We start from the raw sequence: 22,902 nt of genomic DNA on the forward strand, positions 1-22,902 counted from the left end.
GGAAAATAACCAAAATTCTATTTAAAATTTGAGGGGGAATACATAAAACTGGGAAATTTCAAGACATTTTTGGGAATTTAAAACCCTAAAATTCAGGGGAGGAGGGGCAAGTACAAAGTTGGGGGGGGGGAATACATAAAACTGGGAAATTACGACATTTTTGGGAATTTAAAACTCCAACATTCAGGGAAGGAGGAGCAAGTACTAAGTAAACTCCCTATAAAGTAGCCTAAAGGCCTCCGACCATTCACATGACCGGGTGAAACTCTAGTTGCGAGCCCAACGAGAATGTAATAAGAACGGCATTCTAATTTATTTGTCACTCGGTATGGCTCTGAACAAAAATCTGTAAAATATTCACCAAAGAAACAAATAAAAAGAAAATATACACATTAAAACCACTTGAATTCCATCCTTTTATTAGCCGTCCAAGATACAAATTTGGGCACCTAGAAATTTATATCACTTAGTCAAGTTCACAATAGATTGGACAGTTAGTAACATCAATGAAATTCTCTCATCGGGACAAAGAATGACTACGTTCTCGATCAGCTAGTCGAAGATTTTCGGGTAGTTTCTGGAAGAAAGGATGATGAAGAGCATCGGCAACACTGATCCTCTGTGCTGGCTCATACTCAAGCATTCTTGTGATTAAATCAAACAGTTCAGAGTGTTCATCGTCTTCTGACATCTGATATCTCTGTAAACAAAGTAAGTGTTAAGATTCGTTATTTAAAAATTCGTTAGTCTAGTTTCATTTTTGCGAATGAGGGTGGGAATTCCCAGAATACTCTCTATTCCCGGAAAAATTCTAAGAGAGAGAGAGGAGAAAGAGAGAAAGCCTTTTTTCACTGTATTAATTTGGGTTCCATCTGGATTAGCTGTAAACAAAGCAAGTGTTGAGATTCGTTATTTAAAAATTCGTTTTCATTTTTGCGAATGAGAATGGGAATTCCCAGAAAATTCTCTATTCCCGAAAAAATTCTAAGAGAGAGAGAGGAGAAAGAGAGAAAGCCTTTTTTCACTGTATTGATTTGGGTTCCATATGGATTAGCTGCAATCTGTTTTAAATTTCATATATTTGACATGTTGTAGCACAGTGGATAGTTGCTCTGTTTGGCAATACGGAGCACTCGGGTTCGATCCCCGCTGCAGCAAGGTTCGGCGAGAAGCTTGCTCCTTGTCCCCGTAAAAAACACTCAGCAAGTGAAACGTCGACTCGACGCCCTATGCGCCAGCGATGGCTCAGGAGGATCTTTATCCTTTTTTTTATTTCATATATTAATATTATTAGTCTTTTTTCTCATTAAAATTAAATAAAATAAACATAAATTTCAGCACCATTAAATATGTTGCTAGGTTCTACTCTCTATAAACCATCTGGATGCTTGCATCTACCTTGTTTACTAAATATCTGTTAACCTTTAAAATTTCTAGCCCTGATAACAGATGACACTGTAATCTTCTCCGCCAAAGCCATAGAATAGAACATGAGATAAAAAAGTAAATTATACAATTTATTCAGTTCCATCATCGCCAAAATAAGTAAAAAAAAAAAAAAATTATGGTATTATACAATAAAAGAAGCATATAATTTGGCAAAAAGCAACAACAAGAAAACAAATCCTAAATATAAAGATTTTAGCCTTCCACAGTTCATTATCTCTTAATTGTATGTTGCTAAATTATTTCAGAGGATAAATAAGCATGAACTTGTTTTTGAGGCATAGCGTCCTATTTTGCAACACCTGGCTTCAGCAAAAGAAAAAGAAGAAAAAAAAGAAGAGAACATGCTGTTAAAGACCTATCTTTGAGAAGGGTATCGCCCCTTATCTTCAAGACCCTCTTGTTGAACAGAAGGGGGTCAAATACACACAAAAAACGTATTTTTATGTCACAATTTGTCTTTAAGACAGAGGTCCTGTTATTTTATAGCAAAGCTCAAACGTTTAGCGGATGATTTTCGGACAGGACGAGGGACATACAGGGTGTCCGTAGTCCGTGGACTAAAAAAATCACATATTTAATACACTTGACTCAACGAATAAATAATGAATGTACCAAAATTAATGAGAATGTAGATTTATTCCATCGAGTTCACGAAAATTTTTGGAAATGCACTAACATTTGTATCACAAGTGATGGAGGTCATTTTGAATATACTATTTAAATAATAATAATTTTAATATTGATTGGAATATATACGTCATTCGATAAAAACTAACCGGAAGAATTGACATCATCTTCGACGAGTCAGGAATGTTTTCACTGTATGAATGAAAATATGATGCTATTTTATTGATGACGTTATATAACAGAAAAAGACCTCATTTCGGATAGCTATTATTTGAAACTAAAAATATCCAACTATCCTGTGGGACCCAGATGACACCCTGTATATTTAGCAAAAAACGTTAAGTTGAAGAAGAAGCTTAGGCTGTATTTTATTAGTCATTCCGGGATGTAAACCATCTTAACTTTACATTAACTACACAAGTTGCTTGAAACTGAAACCCCCCTGGAATCCAAGGGGTCCTAAGGAGTGATTAGGCTTACAAGGGCGGTATTCGGTAGTTATAATTGTATTGATTTCTTTTTGTGTCAAATAATATTTTTGATATTGTCTAATCTAATAGTAATACCAATAACGTTAGTGATCACAGCTTAGATACCAATACAGTTATAAAAACTCCTATCTTCGCCAAGAGAAGCTTTTGGTACGGAGCTCTGAACTTGGCGCCTCTTCCAAACCCGCACTCCGACGCGTAGATCGTATTACAACATCATAGCTCTGAACTATTGGTATCTAAGCTGTGAATTGCTCCGACTTTTAGATTCAGACCACAGCTTAGATACCAATGCCAGTTTCCTGTCTCCAGCCGCTAGCATCGCTACCGCGCACTGTGTCCCAAAAATAAATCGAGTTTTCATAACTGTATTGGTATCTAAGCTGTGATAGCGATGGAGGTCTAATGCAATAAGACGCCCTTTAAATTGTTTTAAGATTCAAAGTTGCTTTTCTGTTGTTCCAGCTATTACTACTTCAGTTGGAGCGAAAAAATTAGTCAAGTAAGTTTTAACACCTTTTTATTGAACTTGGAATTCACCCTTAAGCACTACCTTCAGTAAATTTCTGATATACGTTTTACACTCTGTGCGACAGCTTTGATTTATGACAGGTGAAACAGATCCATGACATGACAGGTGTAAGACAGTTGAAACAATTCCGCCGTTCTAATAAATTTAGTGATTATTCCCATTAATTATGTTCCCAGTAAAAGTTACTACAAAATTAAGTTCAAAGCTGATTTTCGGCTGTTCCAACTATTACTACGACTGTACGAAAAGTAGTATTTAGCAGCTTTTATTAACCCTTAACCACGAATTCACCCTTAACCACTATCTTCGGAAAATTCAACATTTATCTTTTATACTCTGTATAAGTGTGGTCTATAGATTAGATATGGTTAGATAGATTGCTCTAATTATAAAATTCCTAACTTCCAAATTAGAAGTAATCCGTTCGTTCTAATGGATTTAACCATACCATATGACATATTCTTGCGCAAGCAGCTTGACTTTAAAGCCAAAGACTAATAGTGCAGAAAGCCCAAATTTTTAGGACTTTTTTATTCTTTCAAGTGTTTTCTCATTAAGACGAATTCCAAGGAAGGGTAGGACAGGAGAGTCTTTAGAATAACTCAGCATTAATCAAGAAATTTATTCCCGGAAACATTAATCCCAGAAGCTTATTTCTAGGTTTACAGAAAAGGAGTAGAAACATACTCCAAAATAAAACGGTAAAATCAGTTTTCATCCACGGTATCTCCGTTTTTAGATAGTGATGTTTGAAGTAATGATACTGATCTTTTGATCAGATTAACGTTTTAATGTTTTTTTCGCCATTTTCTATTTCATCTTTCGTCTATTTCCATCGTCTCGTCCTACTGTTTCTGCTGTGATTAGACAGGTATCGTGGATTGTGTCACGACCCCGATTTAAAAAAAAATTATAATAGTCACTTACAAGTTTACATGCAAATTTTTCATGGAAGGGGGTTGGGATTAAAGTGACTACCAGAGAACAATCAACCCTACAAGCAGCCCTAATAAGAGATTCCATCTTTATCTTCGAGTCTCAGACTAATTCAATTTATAAAAAAGACTAGCGCTGTTTTAGAATAGCTTAGGAACTTGTGCCTGTAATACCACTCTATTTATTTAGTGATTCTGGCTTCCTAACTTCCTAACATAAAACCTTTGAACTACCCGCAGATGAAAGCCCCATATTGAGGAGAAATCCTTCTTCATACATTACAAATAAGTAAATAGACTTGTTTTATGAACAATTTTCTGAAATGCTTTACCTTTTAAATATTTTTTTTTTTTACCACTGAAAAACACAAATAACTTACTTTTAAAGGTTTACAGTTCTCTCTAACATATCGTCCTGCAGAACTCTTCTCGTCCCACTCGAGTCGACCATGATAGAAGTATTTGGTCTTAGTCTTCCTTGCCATTCTATAGGATATGGGACCAAGGATCCTTTCCATCATTGCCAAATGCTCACGGTTGTCGTGGGTTTGGAACAACGTTACACCCAAATACAACTCAAACATGATACATCCAATGGACCAGACATCACAAGGCTGTGACCACCCAACCTCTGCAATTATTAATTATGATAAAAATCATCAAACCTTAATATATAAAAAACAATTAACGTTTTCTTTATCTGTTTTTGCGTGTGTCTTTAAATAGTATATAGGTTTGCTCCACACCCCATTTTTTTTTACAGGCAATTGAGCCTTTGCATGGACAAGTGTTGGAACATGTCGGAAACAATTCTACATAAGGATGTAGTTAAAACGGTACATCGAACAGACCAGGCACCACAAGGCTATAAGCATCCTACCTCTGATATTGTTGATTATAAAAAAGAAGACATAAACTTAATATACAGAATAAACCAGTGCATTTTTGTTTCGTTTTTATCTTTTTGAGTTAATGTTTTAATAAAATGTTTATATACACCACCCTCCCCCTTTTTTTACCTGTCATAAAGCCTTTACAAGGAAGAGAGTCATATGATAAGTTTAGAAACAGTCCTACGTCAAGATATGGCTAAAGACAATACGTCGCAAGGCTGCGAACACAATTTAATATCTATATAAATAAGAAAAGACTAACTTTGAATACGATACAAGTATTCTACCAATTATGCATTAAACTATGCAATAACATCAAAGGCCCCAATACACGAAATGTAGCAGGGAGGGAATGAAGATTTAAAAAGTGTTTTTCCAAATTTAAGGGGGGGGGGATGAAAATACCAGAAGGGTTTTTATTTCAAAATATTGAAGGAAAGAGGCCCCTCTGCATGGTATTGTGAATTTACTTTGACTTTCTACTCAATTATGCAGAAGCTGATCAATCGGATTTGATGGTTCTACGTTATTTCGAAGCAATAGTGCGAAAACATTTTGAGTTAAGCCTGTCAGAAACTAAATACACTCTTCATCCATTTTTGGGCATTACTCATCGAAACACTTGAGAGACTTTTAATTTTATGCACTCATAAAGATAACCTTTCGAATGAACATTTAAAAATTACTCCACCTGTCACCGACACCATTAACATGACACTCTGTTCCATGCCAGAGTGATGGCTTACTAATACCCCTTTAAAAAAGAACTGGCAACAGAAACGTCGGCAACAGCCTCTCAAAAATGTCATTGCTGCGGCATCATTTCGGGATGATTGAGGAGGCTTCGTCAGCACCCTATGTACCTCAGTGGCTCTAGATCAGTGGTTCCCAATCCCAATTAGTTTTAAGCCATGCCCCCATCTAGGCACTTTTAACATCCTGATGTCCCCTCGTGATACCCCCCCCCCCCCCTCACCATGGAGCCTTTCAAGGGGGAATAAGAGTATTGAAAATCCAATCTGTATTTATTGGTGAATGAAACTCTGAACTCTGATATTTAAAATCTGTTACTAAAAACTGTACATATATTTATCTGAAGAAAGCTTAAAAAGGTCATTAACTTGGAATTTTTTTTTCGGGTCGTCCTCTAGGCAAATTTTATATTAATGAAAAATATTGTCTAAATATAACACCTTTTACACAACGCTTTATGTCATTGCAATACTATCATGTACCTTCTTTGATCCTTAATGCATCTTATTATGACGTCATTCGCATGAATTTTTTTTCTTTCAAAATTAAGACTCTTGTGTATAGTCAGCAGAACGTTGCACATCCTACCCCCCCCCCCCCCCCCGAATGTTGCCATGCACCCGGTGGGGCCTACACCCCAAGTTGAGAATCTTAGCTCTAGAAGAACTAAGATTAAGGACTAACATTACCGAAGAACATTCATCACAAAGCTGTCACCGTTCATCCTAAAAAAATAGTAAGTTTTAGTAACTTCATATGTTTATAAAAATTCCGTCAAACATAAAAAATCATCTGATGATAATTTTTAGCTTTTATACTAATAAAAAAAAAAATTTCATTACTACCTGGTTCCTACTGAAGGCTAAAGTTGATTTAAGCCAAAACCAGAATGTATAGAAGCACCATTTATATATTTAGTATACAAACGAAAGAAATAGCACCTATAGAGCATGGCAATACCCCCTCCCACTACACTCTCTCTCACTAGAAGACAGAAACTGCAACATTTGGGGAGAGGATTATATTTTTTCAGGTTCATAATACTTTTGATACAATCTTTACATAGACTCAAGTCAGCTTTCCTACTCCGATAACATTCTCCTTATGTCTAACGACCATAAGACAGATATAATTTGCTGCGGATATTGTTTACACTAGGTTACCGAAGTTGGGCTCTCTGTGGCCCCTCTGAAAAGTTGTTTCCGTTTTTTCTGGACCACAGCATTCTGCAAATGTCCTATTCAGGTCGGTACCGCTTTAACCCTTGCTCCCGTTTCCCTATAATGTCTTGGTCTCCCGTTTGGTGTTTCTATTAAATCTACATGAACACTTAATAATATTAGCGCTCTGAAGGATTAGCTGAGAAAAACTTAAAAATTATTAACCAAGGTCAAGGGTCAATATGATAAAAGAACATCCTATCGGCTTTATAATGCGTCCTTGACGCCCCATATATTTTCCCCGACTCTTTTCCTTTTCTGAAATATTTCCACCAGATTCCGATATGGCCGAGCAACCCCCCTAAGCGGTACGCTCTTTTTGAAATTTGTGAAGATGGGGAAGCTACTGTTCCAATTTTGTAACCGATCCGATTCTTCGGATCGGTTAAAAAAGAGAGAGAGGGTATCGTTTTGTACCTTTCTATTACAATAAATCTGATGATGCCATTTTCATTAAGATTCCATGACTTTTAGGGGATGTTTTCCCTTTTTTTGTAAAAAAGACTTGTAAACTTAAATTTTGAAATTTTTTTTCACCATATACCTCTAAGAGGTTCCGTTACCTGAGAGTGTTTTTTTTATATATCCGATAACCCTTTCAACAGTAAAAGATCAAGCTAATGCAACTAGTGTGTGTTAAATTATGATTCAATAATTTTCTTTTATTGCTGTCGCTGCCAAGCAAACATATTTTGGATATCAACATATTACCATTATTATTTTTTATTACAATAATTTTCTTTTATTGCTATCGCTGCCAAGCAAACATATTTTGGATAACAACATATTACCATTATTTTTTTTTTATTACAATAATTTTCTTTTATTGCTATCGCTGCCAAGCAAACATATTTTGGATATCAACATATTACCATTATTTTTTTCGGGTGAATGGTGTATGTGTTTTTTTTCTTCTCTAGACGATATGCTGTGGTTACATACGTGAATAAATCCTTCGCCGTTTTGTACGTCGGTTGGTATTGTAATTTTTTTTTGCTTATGAAGAATGTGTTTTTCTCTCTCTCTCTCTCTCTCTTCCCTAATATACTCCTCTAGCGTGTGCATTTTATCTAGTGTGTAAAGACGGAAGAAATAAATTATTATAATTCTTACAACAAATAAGTTTTAAGCACCAAAATGCAGAAGGTTACTAATTAACTTATAAACGTCTTAAACCTTTTGAAACGAAAAAAATATCATTATTTTTTTCGGGTGAATGGTGTATATGTTTTTTTTCTTCTCTAGAGGATATCCTGCATTTATATATGTGAAAAAACTTTATTACGTGGTCGTTTGTACGTCGGTTGGTATTGTAATGCTTATGAAGAAGGTGCTTTTTTTTTCTCTCCCTCTTTTTCCCCAATATACTCCTCTAGCAAGCGCATTTTATCTAGTGTGTAAAGACTGAAGAAATAAATTATTATAATTCTTACAACAAATAAGTTTTAACCGCCAAAATGCAGAAGGTTACTAATTAACTCGAGAGGTTTAAGAAGGTTATTATATGCTCATTAAATCAATAATAGTGAGCAAAGGCTTTGAATTTTAACACCGTTTAACTCTAAGAGGTTCCGTTACCTGAGAGGTTTTTTTAAGAGGTTCAGTAAAGGCCAAAAGATAAAATGAACGTACATACGTAGGTCATTAATAACAACAAGTAAAACCAGATATCCTTTATGGCAATATTTTACAGCCAAAATTTGCGAAAAATCAAGACACAAACTTAAATTGAGTGGAAAAGTTACCCGAATCAGCAAAAAGGTGCCACTCATTTGGTTTGTTAAAAAAAAATGTTAAAAATCCTTTGGCTTCTTAGAAGTTATTTATCTATTTTTATTTCATTGGAGTCTATTTAGTCTACTGATATACTTAATTAATTTCGTCTATTCAATCTATTAGTCTATTTAGTTTGTTTTCTATAGTTTTTATTTTATTTATATTTTCTTTTCTTTTTTTTTGCTCTTCTCTCTGTAAGAGATTATTTTATTTTTTCTCTGAGTAAGAAACTCGTTTATCTTCCCCCTTCTTTACAGGCTAAAGAGTCTTTGGAGGAATAGTAAAATGTAATATTGCATGTGTATTTCATGATGAATAAATCTTATCTTAAAGCCAAGATAGCCCACAGAAACATTTTTGAAAAAAAAGATAACACGAAGAACAGAGGAAATTTAAAAGGAGAAGCAAATAGAAAAAAGAGAATAACTCCTAGCAGATGACAACAATCTCAGTCTTCAAAGTAATTTAGGAGAATTATCCTCCCCTAAAACAAGGCACATAAAAAAAAAAAAATGAAAAAGAAATTGAACAAACCCAATATAACTTCAGGAGCTCTGTAGTGTCTTGTGGAAACAATAGTTGAAAAAAAAATAAAAAAATAAAAAAATTCAAAAAAAATTCAAAAAAAAAAAATGAAAAAAAAATTGAACAAACCCAATATAACTTCAGGAGCTCTGTAGTGTCTTGTGGAAACAATAGTTGAAAAAAAATAAATGAAAAATTGAAAAAAAAAAATTCAAAAAAAAAAAAAAATGAGAAAAAAAATTGAACAAACCCAATATAACTTCAGGAGCTCTGTAGTGTCTTGTGGAAACAATAGTTGAAATTTTTTTTTGAAAAATCAAAAAAAAAAAAAAATCAAAAAAAAAAATGAAAAAAAAATTGAACAAACCCAATATAACTTCAGGAGCTCTGTAGTGTCTTGTGGAAACAATAGTTGAAAAAAAAAAAACAATGAAAAATTGAAAAAAAAAATTCAAAAAAAAAAAAATGAAAAAAAATTGAACAAACCCAATATAACTTCAGGAGCTCTGTAGTGTCTTGTGGAAACAATAGTTGAAAATTTTTTTGAAAAATTGAAAAAAAAAATTCAAAAAAAATTTGAACAAACCCAATATAACTTCAGGAGCTCTGTAGTGTCTTGTGGAAACAATAGTTGAAAAAAAAATATATGAAAAATTGAAAAAAAAAATTCAAAAAAAAAAATTCAAAAAAATTGAACAAACCCAATATAACTTCAGGAGCTCTGTAGTGTCTTGTGGAAACAATAGTTGAAAAAAAAATTGAAAAATTGAAAAAAAAAAAAAATTCAAAAAAAAAATGAAAAAACAATTGAACAAACCCAATATAACTTCAGGAGCTCTGTAGTGTCTTGTGGAAACAATAGTTGAGTGATGTTCGTGGTCGAATGTTGCACTTCCAAAATCAATCAATTTGACATCCGTTCTTTTAACACGTCGAATGTCCCGTTTCTGAAATATATAAAACAATTCTATTTTAACCTAAAGTTCACTCTTTTATCAGAGAAAAAAAAATATTCGAACCACCCTTGTTACCCCTACAGAACTTCAGAGCGATTATTTAAACTGCCCATTAGATACAATTCTGACTGCGATTTTCAAGATTTAGTAGAAAATTTGGGATTTGCTATATACGGTCTCACCTTTTTTTTCAAATTTAACATTACTTCATTAGTTAGCTTTTATTACTAGTTTGGTACACATTTTTTTAAATGTGCCACATTTAAATGTACCATTTTTAAATGGTACACATTTAAAAGCCACATTTTTTTTTCTTCTTTTTTTTTAATAAAATGGAGATGGACCCCTTCAGGATTGACTTTATACAAGACGAGTGCTCCTATTAATTCAATTGATCGCAAAAGCTCTTCTTGGCAATACGAGGCCCAGGAATAGACTCCAGTTGTAACAAGGTCAGGCGGCAGTCTTGCTACTTGTCCCTGCAAAGGAGATCTAGCAATTGAAACGTCAATTCGACGCCCTGTACACTAGCATCGATGATGTTGTAATTGTGTTTTGTTTTTAAACCCCCTGTTTTACTTTTTTTTTAAATCCCTACTCCATATCATGCTGTGGCATTTGGAGAAGATGTATTTATGTTAAGTTTTTTGTCAAAAAAAAAAAAAAAAAAAAAAAAAAAAAAAAAAAAAAAAAAAAAAAAAAAAAAAAAAAAAAAAAAAAAATGGCTCTGGAGGATGTTCATTCTTTAACGAATCTATTTTCTCCTTTAAATATCAATTATTTAATTTATTTAGTGCCTTTATTTTTTTAAAATTTATTCAATCCTCTTCTAAATGCACAAAATACTTAAATAACTGATTCAAAATTAATAACTTTTAAGTACGCATTTAATCGTCTCACATCTTATTTAAATACAATATTTAACACTGAAAGTTATATTCTCTTTTAATCATTTTATATAGTTTTAAGCTATTCTTATATTATGCAGTAATTTCAATATACAAAAAAGACAAAATTTTACTATAACAAATATTGATTTTTTTTATTTTGTGTGCATGATTTTTAGATTAAAAATGCATTAAACGTCGTTGAAAAATGAAGATTTTTCCATTAAAAAAAAAAAAAAAAAAAAAAAAAAAAAAAAAAAAAAAAAAAAAAAAAAAAAAAAAAAAAAAAAAACTTTAGATCCCTCTCTTAGAAAAAGTCAATGTAATATTGATTCAATTATTAATCTGTTAACACAAGTATCTCGTCATTTTGGTGCAAGTTACACCTGAAGACATGTCGCAAACCCAGTTGCTCCAGAACAGACACATACCAAAAGACGAAAACCAGGAAAAAGGGATTACAATGAGTGAAATTTTCCTTAAAAATAACATTTCACCTTAGAATATTCTTTAATTGAAAGAGGAGGGGGGGGGTAGTGAGTGACTTGATTGCAATCCCGCCTTAATGTGGAGTAGATCTTTTTCAAAGGAGACACGATTCATTCACAAAAAATCGACAAAAAAGCATGAAGCTCAGTAGCCTGGGCTTGTTTTGCCACTAAAAAAAGGCATTAATTTACATCAGTGCATTCGGGTTCCCGTTTCACAACAAAAAAAAAAATTATATAAAATATATAGAACTACTTGAGACGAAAAAATATTAATTCATACTAGTTCCTACTTAAACAGAATGTTCCTCTAAAATTAAAATTTTAAGGTACCTTGCCAACTTCTCTACAAATTATCCAACCAACTCAAAAAGATCTTGGCTGAGGATACTAAATGCCAAAGTATCTAAACTGAAAGAACAAAGAAACAAATAGCGTTTCAAAATCGGTAGCCATAACGTAAGAAATTCTTGAACTGTTAAATTTCAAGATATATATTTAAAAAGGACAAAATTTTATGGAAAAGGGTTCCAAGAACCGCTAAATAAAACTATGGAATGCATTATAATGATAACAAAAGAACTCGCCGTCTACTTGTAGCCTATACACTGAACTACTTCATAACTATGACTCTGAAGAGCCAAGGACATCTTTTTAGTCCGAGCCGGGTAAGGAAGGTTCACAAATGCAATTTTTTTTTTTTTTTTTTTTTACACAGTTGGGTTCACCAGAAAATTTTAACCTTTAACCTTCAAACCAGTGGTTTCCAGCTTTTTTGTACTGGCGCCCCCCTTAAAAAAAGTTAGTGTGCCCCCTTTAAAAACAAACTGTTACGTCCCATTAATTTCTCTAAAAGTCAAATTTCATAAATACTCAACTGATATGATAATTTTTTTAATGGGCTACAAAATAATATACAATTTTATGTAAGAATATAATATATTTATTATAAGAAATATAATAACAAAACAAAAAAATATAATCAATACTACTACAACATAAAAAAACTAATGCGACAGTTGAGCTTGTTTTTAGCACAAATTTTCTCAGACCGTGGTATCATTGAAGAAATCGCGGTTCTCAGTTCCTTTTCAATCATTAAGCGAGATCGATACTTTGTTTTTAAGACAGCTACTGTAGAAAAACCAGTTTCACATAGGTAAGATGTTACAAATGGCAATAAAATTTCTAAAGCTTTGTTTGTCAAAGTAGGTAAAATCGTCCTTTACTCGTAGCCAAAACGTGGAGATTATGTACACTGCTGATTCATTTTTTTTTACACCTATTCGACTTTTTTGAAAATTTTCGACTTTTTTGAATTCGAATTTAGAGACAGCTGCATGCCCCCTTGCAACAGTCTCGCACCCCTGGGGGGGGCACAGGTTGGAAACCACTGCTTTAACCTATTACTCAATAGCACATTCGTTGGATTTACAACTTTTCCTGAAATTTGCAAGATCGAAAGGCCCAAATTCTCTCAATCAGCCTAGACATTGGTCTAGGTCTTAGGCGTGTGTTCAGAGTGGAGGGGCGCATATCAAACATCGCGAAAAAAAAAATAAACGGAGAGAGGGAACATTCTGTGAGATATAAATAATAGAAGATGCATAAAAATACTGAATATAGCAAAGATATTTGAGAAAATAACATCTAATACCAACTGGGAAAATGCAGAAAAAAAGGTTAATTTTAATTGGTCTTTTTTTATTTTTTTTCTAAAAAGTCCTAGTAGTTTGAAGGGGGCAAATCTTCGTAAAAGACAACTCAATGTACGTCTTGAGTTTCAACAAAATAAACAATGACTATCAAAGACATCATCAACATTAGTAGCAGAATCTATACACCAAAGAAAAAATCTATATGTGACCATTTTCGGTCTTCTTTACGACCCGATAGAAATCAAAGTTCCCATTTAGGTTGAACGGCGACACAGATCTATCAGTTAATGGTCACAGCGACGCTACTGATGGCAATGCAATACATTTTGTCAAGTGCGGAAAAAAAACTTGTCATGAACAAAGGTCATGCACTTTCTGGTTGTTTCAGGGACGTAATTTAGACATGACCTTGTCAGAAGGCACGTTTGCTAGGGATACTCTTTTGTTCAGAACCCTCTCAAGAAAATTAGGTAAAGGACATTTTTTTTCGGCTTAAAATATTCCAATAAAAAAAAAAAAAAAAAAAAAAAAAAACAGAACAGAAATTACAAAGTAAACGCATCAAACCATGCGACAATTAGGCTTTTAGGTTAAGATAATTTCTTATTACTTAATTTTAGAACCTTCTGCTCGGAAATATTCTTCAGTAACTTAGACATGACCTTGTCAAAAGGCACGTTTGCTAGGGATACTCTTCTGTTCAGAACCCCCTCGAAAAAATTAAGCAAAGCACATTTTTTCAGCTTAAAATAATCCAATTTAAGAAAAAATTTTTAAGTAAATTTGGCCCCAAACGGTGGTTCAAATGCTAATTTATATTATAATATTATCTCCAAAAAAAGGTGGCAAGTAGAGCCTCCATACGTGCAGGAAAGAACAACCCAAACAGAAATTACAAAGTAAACGCATCAAACCACGCGACAATTAGGCTCTTAGATTAAGATAATTCCTTATTACTTAATTTTAGAACCCTCCGCTTGGAAATATCATTCCGTACTCATTATATTGCGACAATGTTACGCACCCGTTGTCCTTAACTAAGGGTGCAAGGCATACCTACACACATAATAGTAAGTTCACAAGATTAGTTCAGAGTACCCCCTCCATAGGACCTTGTGACTATGGCCACTTGCCAATTTATAAAAAGAGATAATAATTAAGTCAGACCACACGGTCAAACTGTTGATGACCAATTAGGAAAATATAAGTTTGACTGGGATTTTAACTAGGTGTAATTTGAACGTTAATGAATTCAAATAAATTAATTATAATCTTTGTTAAACAAATTGATTTTCAGCAAAATTCGTAATGAATGAAGCTTTAACGAGCCATATTAGTTACGCGCCATTGTAGTTGTGTCCCTATGTCCCACCTGTGAATATAGATAGATATATATATATATATATATATATATATATATATATATATATATATATATATATATATATATATATATATATATATATATATATATGTTTTTAACTACGTAAAACTTGCGAATATACAACATTCTTTGCTGTCCCATTGTCTGTGCATATAAATAGATTGTCAGGTTTACCGACTCTTGAACATGCAACATATAATGGTCCATGGGAAAACAATCCGTATTCAGATCTATACCTCATGATTCTAATGATTGCCCTTGAGCTTTGTTGATGGTGATTGCTAATTGACCATTCCCTGAGTCGCCATCGTCATTTATATATCCATCGTATTTTATACATTTTTTTCTTTTTAGTTTTTTTGTAGTTTTTACCTTTTTTTAGTTTTTTTTAGTTTTTTTTACTTATGTCCTGGTCGTCATTTATACTCCCTGTGTCCCGGTGCTTTGTTGATTGCTAATCGAACATTCCTTTTGTCCCGGTCGCTTTCTCTTTGAGTGTCGTCATTTATTTAGATTGTCAGGTTTACCGACTCTTGAACATGCGCAACATATAATTGTCCATGGGAAAAACAATCCATATTCAGACCTATACTTCATGATTCTAATGATTGCCCTTGAGCTTTGTTGATGGTGATTGCTAATTGAACATTCCCTGTGTCCCGGTCGTCATTTATATTCCCAGTATCCCGGTCGTCATTTGTGTCCCAGTGTTCCAGTCTGTAATTTCTCTTTGAGCGTCCCGTTCGTCTTTGTTTGATGGTGAGCTTTGTTGCCCCTTGAGCTTTGTTGATGGTGATTGCTAATCGAACATTGCCTGTGTCCCCGCCGTCATTTATGTCCCCCCTGTGCCCCCGGCGTCACCGTTGTAGTTGTGTCCCTGCGTCCCGGTCGTCATTTATATTCCCTGTGTCCCGGTCGTCATCCCGGTATACATTCGTTTTTGAATTGGTATATGATGAAATAAATTTTTAATTTTTTCCTTTTAGTTTTTTTTTTATTGGTTTTGACCTTTTTTTAGGTTTTTTAGTTTTTTTATTTTTTCTTTTTAGTTTTTTTTGAAGTTTTTATCTTTTTAGTTTTTTTTATTTTTATTTATATTTTTTTAGTTTTCTTTTTCTCCTTTATTTTTCAGTTTTTTTCCTTTTTTTAGTTTTTTTTCTTTTTTAGTTCTTTTAGTTTTTACCTTTTTTATTTTTTTTTAGTTTTTTAGATGAAATTTTTTTTTAGTTTTTTTCCTTTTTTTCTTTTTAGTTTTTTATTGGTTTTTACCTTTTTTTTTAGCTTTTTCAGTTTTTTTTCGTTTTTTCTTTTTACTTTTTTAGTTTTTATCTTTTTTATTTTTTTTTATTTTTATTAATTTTATTAGTTTTCTTTTTCTCTTCTATTTTTCAGTTTTTTCCTTTTTTTTAAGTTTTTTTTTAAGTTTTTAGTTTAGGTTTTTTTTTAGTTTTTAGTTTTTTAGTTTTTTTAGTTTTTTTAGTTTTTTAGCTTTTTTATTTTTTTTATTAGTTTTTAGTTTTTTTTGTAGTTTTTGCCTTTTTTTAGTTTTTTCAGTTTTTTTTTTAGTTTTTAGTTTTTTACCTTTTTTAGCCTAACCAGGATTTGAACCTGGGACCTTCATTTTCCGTTCTGACACCCTCTCTCATCGAGTGACTACTCCAGAATGTTCATTTTGGTGTTTTAAATGGTATATTATTAACCAAATTAATGTGTTTTACAATATACTAAGCATCGTCAAAGCAAAAATGATGGCAACTAATTTCATGACGTCAGCCGAAACATGACGTCACCTGATCCACGATCCACAGATCCACAGACAACTTATTTTTATATAGATATATATATATATATATATATATATATATATATATATATATATATATATATATATATATATATATATATATATATATATATATATATATTAACTTTCAAAAGAAAGCACCATGCGCATATTTTCATCTTCCTACAGTATTTTCTTCTATTTTATTGTAATACAACAAAACATAAAAAACCAGAATAAAGTTCATTGGCAAAACAAGTCGTAAAGACAATAATAAATATATCATGCAAAATTGTATAGGGAACATAAAACGGACAAGTTAACTTTAATTCTTTTTTAATTAAGCGTAACTGCTTAGAAAGATCCCTGCTGGCATGGGTATTGAAGCTAAGGTTCCCTGGTGACTACTATTGCTCATTATGATTGTCGAAAATGCAGTGATGGTCGCCAGATTGGATACTTATATTATACCAGATTAGATAACTATTTACCGTATAGAAAATAAACGATGTTTAAAAATTAATTTAATTCTTTTGTATTTATAACAATATTCTACGTAAAACATAGAAAATTTCCTTTCAAGATGGAAATCGGAGGAACGACTCTTACTTCTCTTTTTCAGGAGGGGAAAGGGGACCATTAATATATATTGCATGTTTTTAAGTACCAAGGACAGTGAAACCAAAAATGTAATCATTAAAATTGGTTAAGTGGAAGCTTACACAACCAAACCATGTAAATGTAAATCTAAAATCTGAAAAATAAACTAAATCAAAGGATGTGCAGCCAGATGCAGTTTTAGGAGGTGGAGGGGGCACTTAAATTTTAGAGGCCCAAAATTTCGAACAAATAATCCAACGGTTATAATCATTTTGTGATTTTTGAAATCTTATTTTTATTAAAAGTAAAGGGCACAGTTGACAGTAGGTATAAGCAAATTCGATCTGAAATTTCTATTTTTCGCATATCTTCATGACCATTCCTCAAAAAAAAAAAAAAAAAAAAAAAAAAAAAAAAAAAAAAAAAAAAAAAAAAAAAAAAAAAAAAAAAAAAAGTTCGTATTTTAAAAGATGTCATTACAATAAATAATTTTGCAGAGACAGAAGTACGAAAAGTCAGATTTAAATAAATAGAAAATTTTTGGGAAACAGGGGAGGTGGGCGCTAATCAAGCTTTTGCCCCATGCGCTTGAGAGGCCAAAACAACACTGGGTATACCTATCCTTTGAAGGCATAGTTGTCTTTGGAGATCAACAGATTACTGTGTTTGAATTTTTATCGATGAAAAGCGTTGTCATATTTAACTAATTAGATTTGTTTATTTATTTTCACGGTTCAACGTGGCAACACTGACGAAAAGGTAATATTGCCCAAATAATCATGCGGTTTTTCTGCAATGAAAAGACAATTCTTATAAAATCGTGGAAAATCATGGATCCAGAGGGCAAAAACAAGGCCCTTGGGACTTTAAGGTTACATAGAGGTTGTTATAAGAGGTTGTGGTAAGATTGGACTATTGCATTAACGGCATATTGTTCGCCCTTTGACGAAAAAGGAATCTATATTCGTAAGGTTAGAAAAAAAAGGTCCAAGTTCAGGTTCAATGTATGGATGTGTAGATGGGAGTCTGTCCGATTTGAATAGCGAGTTCGAAACATTGAAAGATTTAAGATATAATATCTTTGGCTGTCTGAAGAGTTAAAAATAAAAACAACACATGAAAATAGTAGGTTATTACAGGTTTACTGTAATATCCCGTCTGTAGAGGGTATATAGAGGTAGTAGGGTATTTAAGAGGTGTAAAAGGGTATTGTAGGGTACATAGAGGTAGTAGGGTCTTACATAGGTATATGCATACCATATAGTGGGATATGAAATTTTTTCTTTGTAATTTGTTTATGTTGCTGAAATATTAAATGATATATTATTTTGTCGGGCGTTATGGCCCTGTGGCCTTTTGTCCAATAATTTTCATATTATACAATACAACAGCACAAAATTAAGTAATTCTTAGTCGAACAATAGCAAGGATGACGGATAGAGTGAATTATTTTATTTAGATTTAAATTTTATAATATGGAGTAGTTTCACTGATAAGCTATTTCAGTGAATTTCTTTTTGGTATTTACTTTTACTGATCACAATCTAGTCAATTGCCGGCTATTCTAAAGGCCAGCACTGAACCCAGTCAGACGACAGGTTTAAAAAAGCCAAGAAACCGTAGTGTATAGGCCTACTATCTTGTGAGGATCGAAAAAATTATTTAGGTAGAGTAGACTCATTACAACCATAGGAGACCGAGTTAAGAAGACCTCCCCTCCTTTAATCGAAAATTTTATATGTTTGCAGAAGTAGGTCAAATATAAATTTTTTCCTCCACAAGCAAATTTTTCATCCAATAATGAATATGTTCTAAAATAAAAATTATAGTATGCTTAATATTAAAATTTTAAATTAAACTTAATAAATATTAAAACTTGATACTAAAATTTCTGGTAAAGATTGGAACTATACTATTTTACAATTATAGTACAGTAAATAATAGTGTTTAAAAATAAAAATTATTATATATTATAAAATAAAAAATACCTGGACAACAAAACAATAGCCTGCCTAGAATGCAGAAGGTCGTGGTTCGAAACTCTCTGATGGCAATTCTTTTTATACAATTCTCGCTTGTTACTATGATTAAAAAAAGAAACAAAACTGACCTTTTTATTACTGTAGAATATATCATAGTCTGAATCAACAAAGAGGATATTTTCGGGCTTAAGATCTGTGTGAGTCAACTGATTCTGGTGTAAGAACTTTACAGCATAGCATAATTGATACCCAATATGTCTCACCTGCTCCAAGGGGTATGGATAGTAATTGTTGTCTTTCTGAAATAAAAACACATTTGAAAAAAAGTCTCTGAAATTGAATAGTTTCTCAATCAGAGGGGATACTTTTTCAAGCTTTTTTTTGTAAGGACTTTGTTTGCTAACACAAACAAACAGACTAAATCAATAAAACTAAACAAAAAACTCGAAATGTGGAACTATTAAATTCACAACATTAGCGCATCTAAACCAGCATCTTTCACAATAAGAAGTTCAAGCTTCATGGTGCTTGAAGCCCCCCTTTCAAGCTTCATGGTGCTTGAAGCCCCCCTTTCAAGCTTCATGGTGCTTGAAGCCCCCCTTTCAAGCTTCATGATGCAAGAACTCAAGAATGCATGTGAAGAGCAAAACGACCTTTAGTTGTTCAAGACTTATTATGGATGTGGTCTGAAAGGATCAGATGAAATCAAATATGGTTAGCATATATTTTACACAAGGTGAATCCAGGATTCTATGGCCTACATAGCGTGTGCTCATTATAACTATAATGCCTGAAGTGCGGCCCTAGGCCCGAGTCCCCTAGTCTGGATTATTCAACAGATCGGGAATACAAACGCACCACAGAAAATGATTGTCATATTATTTTCGTTATATATATATATATATATATATATATATATATATATTCTTTTTTTTCGTTTTTTCTTTTTTCTTAGCTTATTTTTTTTTCGTTTTTTTCTTTTTATTTTTTTCTGATTTTTTAGTTTTTCTTTTTTTTAGTTTATCTTTATTATATTTTTCTTTTTTAGTTTTTCCTTTTTCTTTATTTTCTTTTTTACTTTTTACTTTTTTCAGTTTTTTTAATTTTTTTGGTTTTTCCTCATTTAGAGTCTTTCCACCATTTAGCAACCTTTCCACCCGCCCCCCCCCCCCCTCTTCAAACGATATCGAAACCCCTCCTCCTACAACTTGTCTTCACTTCGTCTTAAGAGTCTTGCAAGAAGAGAAGAAGTTGACATAAGAAATTACATACACCATCCCTGGTGCTAATTGGCTTATAAATCCATTCCTGAAATTTCTATTCTCGGTACTTGTATGATATACACCCTACCTCTCAAGTTGTTCACTTATTGACACATTAAAGAACAGAATTATTTTTTTTCGGATTTCTTTTTTTTTCAGAATTACTTTCTGCTTAGCGTGAGACAAAACAAAGAGAAGTGACAGAATAGATAGAAAATATATAATTTGAGCTATATATTTGCACATTAGGGGGGGGGGGTAAGTATTTGGACAGTGTGAAATTAGAAAACAATTCTTACTTCATAATATTCAGAATAATCATAGCTAACACACTTTGCATGCAGACCCGCTATACTTTACCCCCACACCCAAATATGCAAACATAGAGCCCAAATTTGTTACTAAAGTATTGTATTTTACCTTAATTTGGTATATTTTATTAGGATTGAGCGTCAAATAAACATATTAGAAGAACACCCTATTCTCCAATAAATTTCTAATCACTTAAAACTTTACCCCTTCCCAACACTGAAAGCCTTAAAAGACTCTACAAACACAATTGCAAACAGGGCAATGACAAACTGGTTTCAACATATAAAACCATATCAGTGTTATGTCTCATAAGTAGGGTCCTTTTGCCCATGTCCTCTCTAACCCCACTATCTTACACCAGCACTATGTTTGTAAGCATATCCATACTGCACCTCTTTCATCCCACTTCCATTAGGAGATTATTTGGGGTATGGTTCAAAATAGAAATTTTTTTAACCCTTTGAAAAACCAGCAAGATCAAATTATGACTATCTAAAACTTCAACAAATTAAATACATATTTCATAATTTTCTTTAAAGTTTGCCAAAATTGGAAAATTGGCATCTTTTTTTTTTTTTTTTTTTTTTTTTTTTTTTTTTTTTTTTTTTTTTTTTTTTTGGTACCCTGTTATAAATATTGAACTAATATTGCAATTAAGAGTTTCATAAGCTTATAAAATTCAACTCAACTTTAAAAATTTTCTTATTTACGTTGGCATTTCTAAAAATATTACACAAAAACTAGAAATTAAACCCTAACTGCGGAGAAAATTTTTTGTGAAAGACAGTCATGTTACAACTGTTGAAATCAAAGTCTTGCAAATGTTTTTTTACTGTTTACTTGGGGGCCCTAGTAAGGGTCTTTTGGCCATTGTTCCATCCACATGTCTCCCACACATAGACAAACAGTAACTATTCTGACTCACGTTAGTTCTTAGATTATTTATATAAAGAACACACTAGTTTTCAAAACAATCGCTAAGACATTAGGCCTGGTCGTTTTCGTTTCTAAAGGTTAGAGTTCTGTCAATAGGTTTTCCAATGTCCGTTGTCTCTCTTCATTGCCACTCCTGTTTCAACTGGGCGTAGATACAAGTTTATGTATGGCACATATTTGCCTCTTTTAAAGCCGTTTGGCGTATTTCTAGTGCGTATTTGGCTGTATGATTATATTGCGCATTTGGTTGTTTGGCAAGTTCGACTTTGGCTGTCGGAAACCGAGGAAACAAATTCTGACAACACTGGTTATGCATGACAAAAGTAACAAGAGCCAAGAGCTAATATGGCACTTGTGACAAGGTCGGAGCGTTAAATCAGACTCTGTACTAGAGTTATCGATTTTGCTGTTCTTTGTTTATTGGCAATTATTACAAAGATAAACTTGCAAATACAGTGCTCCTGTAGTCTCTTCTTGTTAGGTATTGTAACGTTTGTCCCTCTAAGTTTCATTCCGATCTCTCCACTCTAGGCCTTCTCCAAGATTTCCAGTTTCCCCCTCCAACTCCACCCAATGTTACCAGATCCAGTCAGGATTTAAAAAAGAGCTCTGAGACACTAGATCCTTTTAAATATCAAGTTTCATTAAGATCCGATAAACCATTCGATACTTAAAAATACCCCTTTTTACAAGTTTTCCAAAATAACCGTCTTTCCACTGCCCCTCAAATGGTCGAATCGAGGAAGCGACGATTTCTAATTTAATCTGGTCTGGTCCCTGATATGCCTGCCCACTTTCATCGTCCTAGCTTATCTGGAAGTGCCCAAACTAGCAAAACCGGGACCGACAGACAGACAGAAATTGCGATCGCTATATGCCACTTGGTAAACATCAAGTGTCAAAAACAAAATTACAAAGAAAAAACGAGAATAATTTCAGTCGGTGAAAACGGAAGGATAAATATGCATATATCTGGTTGAGACCTCTGCTTGACCGTCTTCAGTGAACAAAAGTAAATAAAGAGTAAAGCATGAAATATCATCGTTCATTCTTCTGGATTTTTTTTTTTTTTTTTTTTTTTTTTTTTTTTTTTTTTTTTTTTTGTGTAACCAACAAACAATCTGACAGCTGAACATTGAGGTTATGCGTCGGAAAACGTTGCAGTACTAGGCATAAGGTTATACCTCAGTAAGTGTAACTTAAAATCCTTACAGGACGCTAAACTCGTCGTGCTGAGATGAGGGGAGGTCTATCCTTAACTCAGAATAAAATTTGTGTCTAGATACACTTTGGATCCCTTTAGGTAATGTCAGAGAAAAAAAAGAGATGACTTTCCCATAATTTTGAGATGAAATTGTGCTTCAATTTTGTTGGTTTACGCCTGTGACGTATTTTCGTCATCCTGTTATCCCTTACCCATATGCCAATAACCACACCTCTCAAAACCTGATTA

The 22,902-nt window shown here is 32.8% G+C and overlaps 1 protein-coding gene across 10 annotated transcripts in view; it reads right to left on the reverse strand.

Moving 5' to 3' along the window:
• Positions 1-291: 291 nt before the first annotated feature.
• Positions 292-22,902, reverse strand: part of LOC136038541 (dual specificity protein kinase CLK2-like) — a 60,943-nt gene continuing 38,332 nt past the window's right edge. For all 10 annotated transcript variants that reach the window (XM_065721676.1, XM_065721677.1, XM_065721674.1 and 7 more), the window contains exons 7-10: positions 19,068-19,238; positions 10,019-10,148; positions 4,415-4,665; positions 292-700 (exon numbers count right to left, since the gene is read on the reverse strand). In XM_065721676.1, the coding sequence (XP_065577748.1) occupies positions 518-700; positions 4,415-4,665; positions 10,019-10,148; positions 19,068-19,238 (735 nt within the window). In that variant the 3' untranslated portion in view covers positions 292-517. The remainder of the gene's footprint in view (positions 701-4,414; positions 4,666-10,018; positions 10,149-19,067; positions 19,239-22,902) is intronic.

This window comes from Artemia franciscana, chromosome 18 (assembly GCF_032884065.1).
Source record: "Artemia franciscana chromosome 18, ASM3288406v1, whole genome shotgun sequence".
Classification (NCBI taxonomy): domain Eukaryota; kingdom Metazoa; phylum Arthropoda; class Branchiopoda; order Anostraca; family Artemiidae; genus Artemia; species Artemia franciscana.